The sequence below is a fragment of the Protomyctophum parallelum genome (genome assembly GCF_964188405.1).
Source record: "Protomyctophum parallelum genome assembly, chromosome: 9".
NCBI classification, from domain to species: Eukaryota; Metazoa; Chordata; class Actinopteri; order Myctophiformes; family Myctophidae; genus Protomyctophum; species Protomyctophum parallelum.
Window position 1 is genome coordinate 5,553,036 of NC_139706.1, and position 14,750 is coordinate 5,567,785.

A 14,750-nucleotide genomic window follows, 5' to 3' on the forward strand; every position below is an offset into this window, starting at 1 on the left:
ATCATACATCTGGTGTACCCTATCATACATCTGGTGTACCCTATCATACATCTGGTGTATCCTATCATACATCTGGTGTATCCTATCATACATCTGGTGTATCCTATCATACATCTGGTGTAATCTATCATACATCTGGTGTATCCTATCATACATCTGGTGTGACCTATCATACATCTGGTGTATCCTATCATACATCTGGTGTATCCTATCATACATCTGGTGTATCCTATCATACATCTGGTGTATCCTATCATACATCTGGTGTATCCTATCATACATCTGGTGTATCCTATCATACATCTGGTGTGACCTATCATACATCTGGTGTATCCTATCATACATCTGGTGTATCCTATCATACATCTGGTGTATCCTATCATACATCTGGTGTATCCTATCATACATCTGGTGTATCCTATCATACATCTGGTGTATCCTATCATACATCTGGTGTACCCTATCATACATCTGGTGTATCCTATCATACATCTGGTGTATCCTATCATACATCTGGTGTATCCTATCATACATCTGGTGTATCCTATCATACATCTGGTGTATCCTATCGTACATCTGGTGTATCCTATCATACATCTGGTGTATCCTATCATACATCTGGTGTATCCTATCATACATCTGGTGTATCCTATCATACATCTGGTGTATCCTATCATACATCTGGTGTATCCTATCATACATCTGGTGTATCCTATCATACATCTGGTGTATCCTAGCATACATCTGGTGTAACCTATCATACATCTGGTGTATCCTATCATACATCTGGTGTATCCTATCATACATCTGGTGTAACCTATCATACATCTGGTGTATCCTATCATACATCTGGTGTAACCTATCATACATCTGGTGTATCCTATCATACATCTGGTGTATCCTATCATACATCTGGTGTATCCTATCATACATCTGGTGTATCCTAGCATACATCTGGTGTATCCTATCATACATCTGGTGTATCCTATCATACATCTGGTGTATCCTAGCATACATCTGGTGTATCCTATCATACATCTGGTGTATCCTATCATACATCTGGTGTATCCTAGCATACATCTGGTGTAACCTATCATACATCTGGTGTATCCTAGCATACATCTGGTGTATCCTATCATACATCTGGTGTATCCTATCGTACATCTGGTGTAACCTATCATACATCTGGTGTATCCTATCATACATCTGGTGTATCCTATCGTACATCTGGTGTATCCTATCATACATCTGGTGTACCCTATCATACATCTGGTGTATCCTATCATACATCTGGTGTATCCTATCATACATCTGGTGTACCCTATCATACATCTGGTGTATCCTATCATACATCTGGTGTAACATATCATACATCTGGTGTATCCTATCATACATCTGGTGTATCCTATCATACATCTGGTGTAACCTATCATACATCTGGTGTAAACTATCATACATCTGGTGTATCCTATCATACATCTGGTGTATCCTATCATACATCCGGTGTATCCTATCATACATCTGGTGTATCCTATCATACATCTGGTGTATCCTATCATACATCTGGTGTATCCTATCATACATCTGGTGTATCCTATCATACATCTGGTGTTTCCTATCATACATCTGGTGTATCCTATCATACATCTGGTGTACCCTATCATACATCTGGTGTATCCTATCATACATCTGGTGTATCCTATCATACATCTGGTGTGACCTATCATACATCTGGTGTATCCTATCATACATCTGGTGCAAAATGGCGCACGGTGCAGAGCCAAGTGTCATTCCTAGTTTACAATCTTTGCTATAGAGATGCACTGGAACAGTGCATGGCGAGACAGTAAATTGTCAATCCAAATATTTAACGATTTAACCCATTTTGACCTGAGATCAGATTCTAAAAAATGTCTTCTACATCCTGACAGTTTTCTGAAAAAGCCATGTTTCTATGTCAGTCGTTCTTCGATTTTTCAAAAATAGCAGACCTACAAGCCTATGAGCTTGTAGATCTGCTATTTTTCAATAGCTAAAGCATAACACCAAAAGGGGTTCCCGGCCCAAAATGGGCGATTGCTCACCTCCACAACACGGCAAATAATATAGGCTATGCTACAGTATAGCCTATTTGTATAATATTACCCTCAATAAAGGAGGCAGGGTCATAGCCTGGCAAAAAGACGACTCACCCAGCAAGAGCAAGGAGAAGAGGGGAACATGTGTACAGAGCCAAGTCCACGACATGGAAACAAGACAAAGACTGGGGCGAAAGCATAATCTCCTACCCCTGGCGGTTCTGGCTTGGCAGAGATAATGAATAATGCTCAGGAGGCTCTAACCCATTCTGACCTGAGATCAGATTCATACAAGGTTTCCGCCGGACACACACTGGTCTGATGAACCCATTCTGACCTGAGATCAGATTCTAAAAATGTCAGTCGCTCTTCGATATTTCAAAAATAGCAGACCTACAAGCTCGTAGCGCGCCACTCGGTGGCGCGCTATGAGCTTGTAGATCTGCTATTTTTCAATAGCTAAAGCATGACATGATGCCAACACCAAAATGGGTGCCCGGTCAGAATGGGCTAATTGCAACTCTATCGCTCAGTTTTTTATTTGTAATGTCATGGTGGGTTGTCACCATTGCACATCGGGAGCAGTTAGGGGTTCAGAGTCTTGCTCATTTTGCTATTACATTGATTTTTCAAGATATCACGAATTCACGACACATACATTATGTCCAAGATGTCTCTTAGAATCACCTGGGAAGGGGTGATTCTAAACTGCATGCCAAATTGGCTACTGTATATGGCCAGCAGCAATACAGGGATGATCAACAACATCCCCCCACATGTTCAAATGCTCCCTATAGTGTCATGGAAACCTCTGGTCCATATCGGGCATCACACATACATGACAATGGACCCCGTCATTTTGACACTCAGGACGTGCACTCTGTTAGCAGGCGGCGGCGTGTCATTCCAAAGCTCTTTATCCCATTCTGACCTGAGATCAGATTCATAACGAGGTTTCCGCTGGACACACACTGGTCTGATGAACCCATTCTGACCTGAGATCAGATTCAAAAAATGTCAGTCGCTCTTCGATTTTTCAAAAATAGCAGACCTACAAGCTCGTATCGCGCCACTCGGTGGCGCGATATGAGCTTGTAGATCTGCTATTTTTAAATGGCTGAAGCATAACATGATGCTGACACCAAAATGGATGCCCGGTCAGAATGGGTTATAGTCCGCTCACACTCTTTGGCAGCCTCGTCGTCTCCATGAATTGTCAACCATCTGTAGTAGTCAAACAGCCATCAAATATTAAGGGAGGCATTAGGAGTACAAGAGCTCCTCTCATTCTCTGCACCCGGCGTGAGGGATATGATACAATTTACAATTTACACTTTAGGCATTTAGCAGACGCTCTTAATCCAGAGCGACTTACATTAAGCAAGAACAAAAAAGCATGGGAATAGATCACATAAAAACATTTATCAAGAAACATGCGTAAGCTAAGAAAGTAACAGTGGAATATCTATATAATGAAGCTATACATGTAAACTATACATCTATACTACTATGCTATACATTATGTACTATGACGTGCTATGACTACATACAATGCAATTATAGTGCTGTCTACATAACATGCTATAAGTCTGTATCAAATGCTATCTAAGTCTACAGAAATGCTATATAAGGGGGTGGGGTAAGTGCTATGGGCCATGATGGAGTCTGAAAAGGTGGGTTTTCAGACTACGGCGGAAGATTGGGAGTGATGCTGCAGTTCTGACTGCAATGGGAAGTGCATTCCACAGTTTTGGAGCCAGAAGGGAGAAGCGTTTGGGACGTGTGGAGCGTTGTCCCGGCGTTTTTAGTGAGGGTACTTCCAGCTTCCCTGCGTTGGCTGATCTGAGTGCGCGGGAGGGTTTGTAGGGTTCGATCATACTTGCAAGATATGGGGGAGCCATACCTTTGGTTGCTTTGAATGCCAGCATCAGAGTTTTGTATTCTGTGCGGGCAGCGACCGGGAGCCAGTGGAGGGAGCGGAGCAGGGGGGAGACATGTGAGAATTTTGGCTGGTTGAAGACCAAGCGAGCTGCGGCATTTTGGATCAGCTGGAGGGTGCCGTGTCATTAGTCAGGAGGTTCATTGTTCCGAAATTACTATCCCTATCTCTAACCCTAACCTAAACCTAGCCGCAAGCACGGGAGCAGTGCATGATCGGACTAACGGGACTTCGGATCTATGGGCAGTTTCCAGCTGGAGAGGCTTAAGTGCACATGCTGGTATGATACCAGGCCTCGTAAATGGGCTGGGGTGGTTTTAGTCTGGCTCACTGCTGTATAGTATAGAGAGAGAAATTACATCCTTATCCCCACTAAGGTACAATATGCAAGACAATGGAATGCAAGCTGATATCATTTATAATGACTTGAGTCATTTCTTGTTTATTTATTTTCTCCTTAGCTCTCCAACTGATTATGTGCAGTGACTGTTCTTATACCCAGCAATATCTTCGCTGTATAAACATTTGTCATCAACTCAACTGCCACTATTAATTAATTAACCCTCCGCCAGTGCAAAGTCATTTCAGTGCATACTCTTATTTTGAATCCCAAATGGTCCGACGAACTACAGATTTTTTTATACCTCTGAAACGAATTGATCTATCTCACTCACACTCACATTCTCACATTCTCACTCACACTCACATTCTCACTCACACTCACATTCTCACATTCTCACTCACACTCACATTCTCATTCTCACTCACACTCACATTCACACTCACATTCTCACTCACACTCACATTCTCACTCACACTCACAGTCACATTCTCACTCACACTCACACTCACACTCACACTCACACTCACACTCACACTCACATTCACATTCTCACTCACACTCACACTCACACTCACATTCTCACATTCTCACTCACACTCACACTCACACTCACATTCTCACTCACACTCACATTCTCACTCACACTCACACTCACATTCTCACTCACACTCACACTCACATTCTCACTCACACTCACACTCACATTCTCACTCACACTCACACTCACACTCACATTCTCACTCACACTCACACTCACATTCTCACTCACACTCACACTCACATTCTCACTCACACTCACATTCTCACTCACACTCACATTCTCACTCACACTCACATTCTCACTCACACTCACACTCACATTCTCACTCACACTCACACTCACACTCACATTCTCACTCACACTCACACTCACATTCTCACTCACACTCACACTCACATTCTCACTCACTCTGACTGAGAATGTAGCTGTGTTGCATTATTGTAAACGTGCTTGCTGTGGTGGTTATTCATATTTATCATGTCACTCATTGGTGTTTGTAAAATACCTACCCAGTCAACATCAGTCACGTGACGTGACGACCTTGATAAAAGGGAGGTGTCACATACTAAACACTATCACCTGATGAAGGCCGTTCACGGCCCGAAACTTCGTGTATCTACTAATGGTGTTTTAAATACAATAAAACACTACTGGAGCAAAGCCTGTGTGCGGACTACTTTCTTCACTGACTATAGTACATTATGTCACATGGACTTACCCCCAATCTAACCATTGAGGCTGAGGGCCGAGCAGAGAGGCATTGGGGTAGTATGGGTACCATTTTAATATAGTCTTCTTTATATGACTCGGCCAGGGATTAAACCCATTCTGACCGGGCACCCATTTTGGTGTTGGCATCATGTCATGCTTTACCTATTGAAAAATAGCAGATCTACAAGCTCATAGCGCGCCACCGAGTGGCGCGCTACGAGCTTGTAGGTCTGCTATTTTTGAAAAATCCAAGAACGACTGACATTTTTAGAATCTGATCTCAGGTCAGAATGGGTTAATAAAGACCAGTGTGTGTCCAGTGGAAACCTCGTATGAATCTGATCTCAGGTCAGAATGGGTTAAACCCCGACCCCCCCGTCTCATGGCGGACACTCTAACCACAAGGCACCTGAGCTGGTACTCCCTGGTGTTTGGTCCGACGTATTAACAGTCCCGACACCCTATACCCAAAACCCAAACCCTGGTTGTTTATACGAATGACCAGTTAAAACAGGGGCCACGGTAAATTGTGAACACTTGTGCACTGCAGTGACGCACTCACACTGAACAACCCCATCGTCTGAGTATAGGGTCGGTCAATGCAGGCAATCGGCACACCCGGGGTGGAGCGCACTAGATTTTCGAGCAGGGGCGCTGGAAGGTATTTATACCAGGGGGAGCTGAAGGGTGGGAGGGATATCGCGGCCGATCGCAGCGAGGCAGCGCGAAAAACTTCGGGTCTTATTCGGGTATAATTGGCCTAATAATGACTTATTTAGGACCTAGTTAAGCGAGTTAATCATAATAACAGTATGTGACTCTTATTGTGTTGTTGTTTGGGTTAGATTTCTTTAAACCTGGTGCAGGTGAAAGTAAAACTACAATAGGTTTTTGCTGTCTCGTCATGTTGTGTCTATCTGTCAACTCACTCGCTGTGCATTCTGCATTCAGCACGCTCTGATAGACATGTCAAAAAATTCTCCTCTCCACCAGCAGGGGGTGCTGGAGCACCCTCCGCACCCCCCTTCCAGCGCTGATGTTTTCGAGTGCACTGAATAAACGAACGAGAAGAGGGCACACCAGTGCGCTCAGTGCGAATTTCCCGAACGCACCCTATACTGTGTGTCTAGCCGACATTATGCACGCCGTACCAGGGTAACATCTGAGCTCTCATCTGTCCTCTCTGTAAACCAGGTAACATCCGTAACACAGAGAAGCTGACCTTTGACCAGCAGCAGCAGTATGAGATCCAGGTGACGGCGTGGGACTGTGGCCAGAAGAGAGCCTCGCAAAGCGTTCCCGTCTGCATCGACGTCAAGCCCGTCTGCAAGCCTGGCTGGCAAGGTACACACACACACGCACTGCACTGTTACGTTACGTTACCACTGTTTGTTCAACTCTGTACAAACGATGTTCAGCCTCTTGAATGTGTTTCATCCATCTCACGTGTGTATAGTGAGCATGTTGTGGTGCCTCATGCGCGTCTGGGTTTTTTACCATGGTAGCTCGCTGTACCTCTCTACCTCTCTCTCTCTCTCTCTCTCTCTGCCTCTTGCTCTCTCCTGTTGCCTTGGTCCACGTCCCAGCAGTCTCATCCCACTCCCTGCCTCGGTCTCTGAGGAATTGGCCTGTCAAGTTGCGATCACCAGCACTTTATCTGAGAACACGACGACACAGACAACACAGCTCTTTGCACATGAGAAAGTGATCTACAGTAGCTGCTAACAAGCCCTGGCAAAAGAGTGTGCGTGTGCATACGTGTGCGTGCCTGCGTCTGTGTGTCTGTGTCTGTGTCTGTGTGTCTGTGTCTGTGTCTGTGTCTGTGTCTGTGTGTCTGTGTGTGTGTGTGTGTGTGTGTGTGTGTGTGTGTGTGTGTGTGTGTGTGTGTGTGTGCGTGCGTGCGTGCGTGCGTGCGTCATGAGTGGAACAAAACGTATAGTAACCCGTGCTCAAAATAACCATGGATCTAATTTGTACTCGCAAGAGTGAACAGGATGGAACGTGCTGAGAGATGGCAGTCATGCACTCAAGGTGTTAATGAAGAATACGTGATGTGGATCCTGTGTTATGTTAAGATGTGTGGCTCTAATGTACAGTATATGGTCTCTTTACGTTCCAGCCCTTTGCCATCCCACAGGGCGAGCTGTGTTTGGCAATGTGGTATAAATGATAAAGAGAGAGCTGGGTTAACCCATTCTGACCTGAGATCAGATTCATACGAGGTTTCCGCCGGACACACACTGGTCTGATGAACCCATTCTGACCTGAGATCAGATTCTAAAAAATGTCAGTCGTTCTTCGATTTTTCAAAAAATAGCAGACCTACAAGCTCGTATCGCGCCACTCGGTGGCGCGATATGAGCTTGTAGATCTGCTATTTTTCAATAGCTAAAGCATAACATGATGCCAACACCAAAATGGGTGCCCGGCCAGAATGGGTTAAATGAGGACCATGTCAGCCTCACACTGACAAGTGGAACAGCTCTCCTCCCAGACAGGCTGGGGAACCAGGCATTACACGTGGATGAAATGTCAGCTGCAGTTAGAGCACCAAATTGAAAAGAATGTGTGCAGTATACCTGGTGAGCTATATATGACAGGCCAGTATGGTATACGATTATGAAGAGGGGTATAAGATACAAGATGAGTAGCTTTCATATCGGGGGAAATATACTAAGCATGCTAAAGTTAGCCAGGGGGACTGACCACACAGTGTCTTTACTGACCACACGGTGTGGTCAGTAAAAACATTCCTCACTGTGTGCAGTCGTGACCTGTCCCTCTATACAACACCCGGTCGACATATCCAGTCACATGCTTATCCCATTCTGACCTGAGATCAGATTCATACGAGGTTTCCGCCGGACACACACTGGTCCTGATGAACCCATTCTGACCTGAGATCAGATTCTAAAAATGTCAGTCGCTCTTAGATTTTTCAAAAATAGCAGACCTACAAGCTCGTATCGCGCCACTCGGTGGCGCGATATGAGCTTGTAGATCTGCTATTTTTAAATAGCTAAAGCATAACATGATGCTGACACCAAAATGGGTGCCCGGTCAGATTTGGTTAGATGAATGATAGACAAGTATTTGAGGATTCTGAATCTTTGGATTTAAGTCATTTTTGACATAAATTATCCTTTGCGCTGCTGTAAAAGGCACATGTATACGGCATAGTCATACTGTGATGTTTGTCACGCTAGATATAAAAGGTATATGCAATCAATATACATGATTACATATTATCAGACTCTAGTCCTTTTGTCATATCAGCCTGTTCTAGTCATATCAACGTATTTCACAAAGTATAACATTCATAATGACTGATTTGTGTACAGTGGTGCTCAGCAATTTGTTATAATGCAGATAGTTTTCATAATGGAATGAAAGTCAAGTGACAAAAGCCATGACAAAGGTTGCCAGGAATCAGCTTGCATGTGTCTTACAAAACTCAATTAACCCATTCTGATCGTGCACCCATTTTGGTGTCGGCATCATGTTATGCTTTAGCTATTTAAAAATAGCAGATCTACAAGCTCATATCGCGCCACCGAGTGGCGCGATACGAGCTTGTAGGTCTGCTATTTTTGGAAAATCGAAGAACGACTGACATTTTTTAGAATCTGATCTCAGGTCAGAATGGGTTCATCAGACCAGTGTGTGTCCGGCGGAAACCTCGTATGAATCTGATCTCAGGTCAGAATGGGTTAAAAAAGGTCCATATGGCACCACAGCAGCCAGCAGGAAACTCTGGCTGCGTGGGTGTACGCACGCACGCGTCCACACAGGGACACACAGACCGATGCCAGCCAAGACGTGTGTGGGTGCATCCAGTCACATTTAACACTGCCTATCAACTCCCCATTAATCCTCTCTGTTTGAAGACCAGCTTGCACTTTTCCTGTGTCTTCTTATCAACACATCATTATAAGACCCACCCACACTTCCGCTATATCTCCCTCCACCAAGTATAGTCTCGCATATAGCCATACTATTATTCGACAATCTCTGAATGCCACATGCTATAAAGTCGCCGGTAAAGCTGTGTGCTTATACTTATTCTACAGCCGCCAGGTAAAGTTGTTGGTTACTTATTTTTGCAAACAGCAAGTCCTCGTGCTTAACGTTCACAATTTGAGCCATCACTACAAGTCAAAACATGCAGAGAAATATTAAGAAGCGAGACGAAAGCAAATTCCAGATTTGGCATGCTATGCAAGCCCCCCCCCCCCCCCCCCCCCCGCCCCATAGGTAGGCTTTACATAGCACCATAGCAAGTCATTTTAATCAGTTTAACTTGAGTCATGCAAACAAATTGTATTTTTCAGTTTGCTTCAGAGCCATCCACACATGAATTTCAGTTTAACATTGAGTTAAACTTTTGAGACAGCTCAAGACTCTGTAGTCTGAACTGAGAGAGAGAGAGGACAGCTCAAGACAGAGATGTCTGCAGATCGGTTGTTGACGACCTCTGCCCCGGAAGGGGTAGTATATGCGATAAGTAAGTATAAGACTCTGAACTAGAAGGTGGTGGCTGGGGTGGTGGAGGCAAGCATTGCCAGCAGCAGCAGTGTGTGTGTGGCAGTAATTGAATAGCAGAGATGCCGTGCAGGAGGGAGCCATATTTACATTGACTGCCTTGGTTGGTTTGATGGAAATCCTTTAGACTAGAGGCATACTTAATCACGCGGTGGATATTTTCAAGCTCCATTGAAGCTTCTGCTTAATGTGACAAGTGACAGGCTTGGAAAAAAAAACGGAAATGTGTGGATTTTCCACATAGAAAAATAGAAAAATGTTTATGCTTCTGTCTTATACATGTCTGTGTCGTGTGTCTATTCAACTGACAGTTTTCTCTGTAGCTCAAGAACTGCTGGAGGGAGAAAAAAGTAAAGTATGGGCTGGTGCTTTAAGGATCAGTGGGACTGGAATACTAACCCATTCTGACCTGAGATCAGATTCATAACGAGGTTTCCACTGGACACACATTGGTCTGATTAAACCCATTCTGACCTGAGATCAGATTCTAAAAAATGTCAGTCGTTCTTCGATTTTTTTCAAAAATAGCAGACCTACAAGCTCGTATCGCGCCACTCGGTGGCGCGATATGAGCTTGTAGATCTGCTACTTTTAAATAGCTAAAGCATAACATGATGCCAACACCAAAATGGGTGCCCGGTCTGAATGGGCTAAAGAAAAGGCGGCGATCCGAGCAATCAAAAGGTAAACAAATGAGGAGAGGGTGGATAAAAGCAACTGTACTTTATTTAGAAAAGTTAAAATAAGCCAACATGTTTCGACTCAAAAAGAGTCTTACTTGCCCCGATGAAGACTCTTTTTGAGTGACTTACCGTATTTTTATCCACTCTCTCCTAATTTTTTTAACCTTTTGAGTGCTCGGATCGCCAGCCTTTTCTTTAGCTCAAGAACTCAGCTGACAGCAAATACATGGACATTATATTTGAAAACATTATGGACATTATGCAGATTTGCACCATGAACACCGAGAATACACACATTTATCGATAGACCAAGTGTAGCGTTGAAATGTAATGAAACCCATTTCTACTGCTAAATGCATTGCAAGTGCTTAGTAATAATACAATTGCTTATTTGCATTGCAAAACCATTCAATACCAATCATTTGCATTGCAAAACGATACGATACGATACAAAGTGAAACGATACGATATACTTCTATTCTTGAAATAAAAATGTTTGCAGTTACTATTATTGTTACACCCCATAATATCCATGTACAAACCCCCCCCCCCCCCGCCCCATAGGTAGGCTTTACATAGCACCATAGCAAGTCATTTTAATCAGTTTAACTTGAGTCATGCAAACAAATTGTATTTCAGTTTGCTTCAGTTCAGAGCCATCCACACATGAATTTCAGTTTAACATTGAGTTAAACTTTTGAGACAGCTCAAGACTCTGTAGTCTGAACTGAGAGAGAGAGAGGACAGCTCAAGACAGAGATGTCTGCAGATCGGTTGTTGACGACCTCTGCCCCGGAAGGGGTAGTATATGCGATAAGTAAGTAAGACTCTGAACTATAGAAGGTGGTGGCTGGGGTGGTGGAGGCAAGCATTGCCAGCAGCAGCAGCAGCAGTGTGTGTGGCAGTAATTGAATAGCAGAGATGCCGTGCAGGAGGGAGCCATATTTACATTGACTGCCTTGGTTGGTTTGATGGAAATCCTTTAGACTAGAGGCATACTTAATCACGCGGTGGATATTTTCAAGCTCCATTGAAGGCTTCTGCTTAATGTGACAAGTGACAGGCTTGAAAAAAAAACGGAAATGTGTGGATTTTCCACATAGAAAGATAGAAAAATGTTTATGCTTCTGTCTTATACATGTCTGTGTCGTGTGTCTATTCAACTGACAGTTTTCTCTGTAGCTCAAGAACTGCTGGAGGGAGAAAAAAGTTAAGTATAGGCTGGTGCTTTAAGGATCAGTGGGACTGGAATACTAAAGAAAAGGCGGCGATCCGAGCACTCAAAAGGTAAACAAATGAAGAGAGGGTGGATAAAAGCAATTGTACTTTATTTAGAAAAGTTAAAGTAAGCCAACATGTTTCGACTCAAAAAGAGTCTTACTTGCCCTGATGAAGACTCTTTTTAAGTGACTTACCGTATTTTTATCCACTCTCTCCTAATTTCTTTTACCTTTTGAGTGCTCGGATCGTCGCCTTTTCGTTAGCTCAAGAACTCAGCTGACAGCAAATACATGGACATTATATTTGAAAACATTATGGACATTATGCCGTTTTGCACCGTGAACACAGAGAATACACACATTTATCGATAGACCAAGTGTATAGCGTTGAAATGTAATGAAACCCATTTTTACTGCTAAATGCAATGCAAGTGCTTAGTAATAATACAATTGCTTATTTGCATTGCAAAACCATTCAATACCAATCATTTGCATTGCAAAACGATACGATACGATACAAAGTGAAACGATACGATATACTCTATATATATTCTATTCTATTCTTGAAATAAAAATGTTTGCAGTTACTATATTGTTACACCCCTAATATCCATGTACAAACAGAAGCGCACTATACACAGTTGAAAGCAGTGTGCGTGTGCGCGCGCGCGCGCGCGTGCGTGCGCGTGCGCGCGTGCATGTGCGCACCCAGCATACAATGGGGCTGATGTCAGATAAGAGCAGAAGGAGAATTAAAGAGCTATAAAGAAGAATAAATGGGACTCATTCCTATATTTCCTCTCCTCCCTCATTCCTTCTGTAATCTCAGACTGTCTATAGTGTGAATGCTGCATTACTTCCTGGAAAAAAAGGCATTCTTTCTTTCTTTCTTTCTTTCTTTCTTTCTTTCTGCGTGCGTACGCGTGTGTCTGGCTGGCTGGCCTGGCCCTTGGTCCATCCCGGTCCCAGGATGGATGGGGGAGGTGGAGGAGGCCTTGCCACTGGGGTTCACCCCTCTCTGTCAGACTGGAGGAGTGACTGGAGGGCAGAAGGGGAGGCCAGGGGGTTAGGGTTTGGGAAGGGAAGGGAAGGGAAGAGGACGGAGAGATTAGAAACGTACGCACACATGCTGCTAGTGCTACAAACAGTTGATTGTGCACCTAGAGGACATACAGTATACACCATACTGTACAAGTCATCACATGCACACACGCAGACACACACACACACACACACACACACACACACGCGCATGCACACACACACACACACACACACACACACACACACACACACACACACACACACACACACACACACACACACACACACACACACACACAACCTATCTATGAGAGATTACGTTCCCTGCTTGAGCCCAAGATTGGAGCCCTCTCTTCCTGTCAAGATTGGAGCTTTCCTCTGCAGGACCACTCTCGTCTGTCAAGCCCAGGTGACACTCATCAACAACGATTACAGAGACACGCCTGGGGGGAGGGGGAGGGGGGGGGAGAGAGAGAGAGAGAGAGAGAGAGAGAGAGAGAGAGTAAATTAGAAGTGCTGTTACAAAGAAGGTGAGGAATTACATTTTGTTTCCGACTGCTGCAGCCCTTATACCATTTAACTGCTAAGTGTCTTTGTGTCCTCGGAAGAGGAAGAAGGAAAATAAAGTGGAGGAAAGATTCCTCATCTGACACAAGACGAAAGAGCACCATCATTCATTACTAAGGTATGAGAGAGAGAGAGAAGGCGGGGGAGGGGTGTAGGACGTGGTGGGTGTGGTGAGTGTAGGTAGAGAGGAAATAAATGGAGATTGTCTCTCATACTGATGGTGAAGCATGGATGAAGGATGCTCTGGTTAATGATGAAACCTCTCTCATACTGATGGTGAAGCATGGATGAAGGATGCTCTGGTTAATGATGAAACCTCTCTCATACTGATGGTGAAGCATGGATGAAGGATGCTCTGGTTAACCCATTCTGACCGGGCACCCATTTTGGTGTCGGCATCATGTTATGCTTTAGCTATTGAAAAATAGCAGATCTACAAGCTCATATCGCGCCACCGAGTGGCGCGATACGAGCTTGTAGGTCTGCTATTTTTGAAAAATCGAAGAGCGACTGACATTTTTAGAATCTGATCTCAGGTCAGAATGGGTTCATCAGACCAGTGTGTGTCCGGCGGAAACCTCGTATGAATCTGATCTCAGGTCAGAATGGGTTAATGATGAAACCTCTCTCATACTGATGGTGAAGCATGGATGAAGGATGCTCTGTGTGATGATGAAACCTCTCTCATACTGATGGTGAAGCATGGATGAAGGATGCTCTGGTTAATGATGAAACCTCTCTCGTACTGATGGTGAAGCATGGATGAAGGATGCTCTGGTTAATGATGAAACCTCTCTCATACTGATGGTGAAGCATGGATGAAGGATGCTCTGTGTAATGATGAAACCTCTCTCATACTGGTGGTGAAGCATGGATGAAGGATGCTCTGGTTAATGATGAAACCTCTCTCATACTGATGGTGAAGCATGGATGAAGGATGCTCTGTGTAATGATGAAACCTCACACGGTTTACACTTTCCACACACTCTACATAGACAACCACCTACAGGTGCACAGCTTCACGCACGCACGCAAGCACACATGTACGCGCACACACACACACACACACACACACACACACA

At 44.1% G+C, this 14,750-nt stretch overlaps 1 protein-coding gene across 1 annotated transcript in view; it reads left to right on the forward strand.

Annotated features, from left to right (window-relative positions):
- LOC310864673 (calsyntenin-2-like) overlaps window positions 1–14,750 on the forward strand; it is a gene marked incomplete at both ends in the record, with an annotated part of 273,876 nt that overhangs the window by 183,354 nt on the left and 75,772 nt on the right. Inside the window, 1 exon segment of the mRNA XM_083773375.1 lies at window positions 6,807–6,956. Coding sequence (XP_083629501.1) covers window positions 6,807–6,956 — 150 coding nt within the window.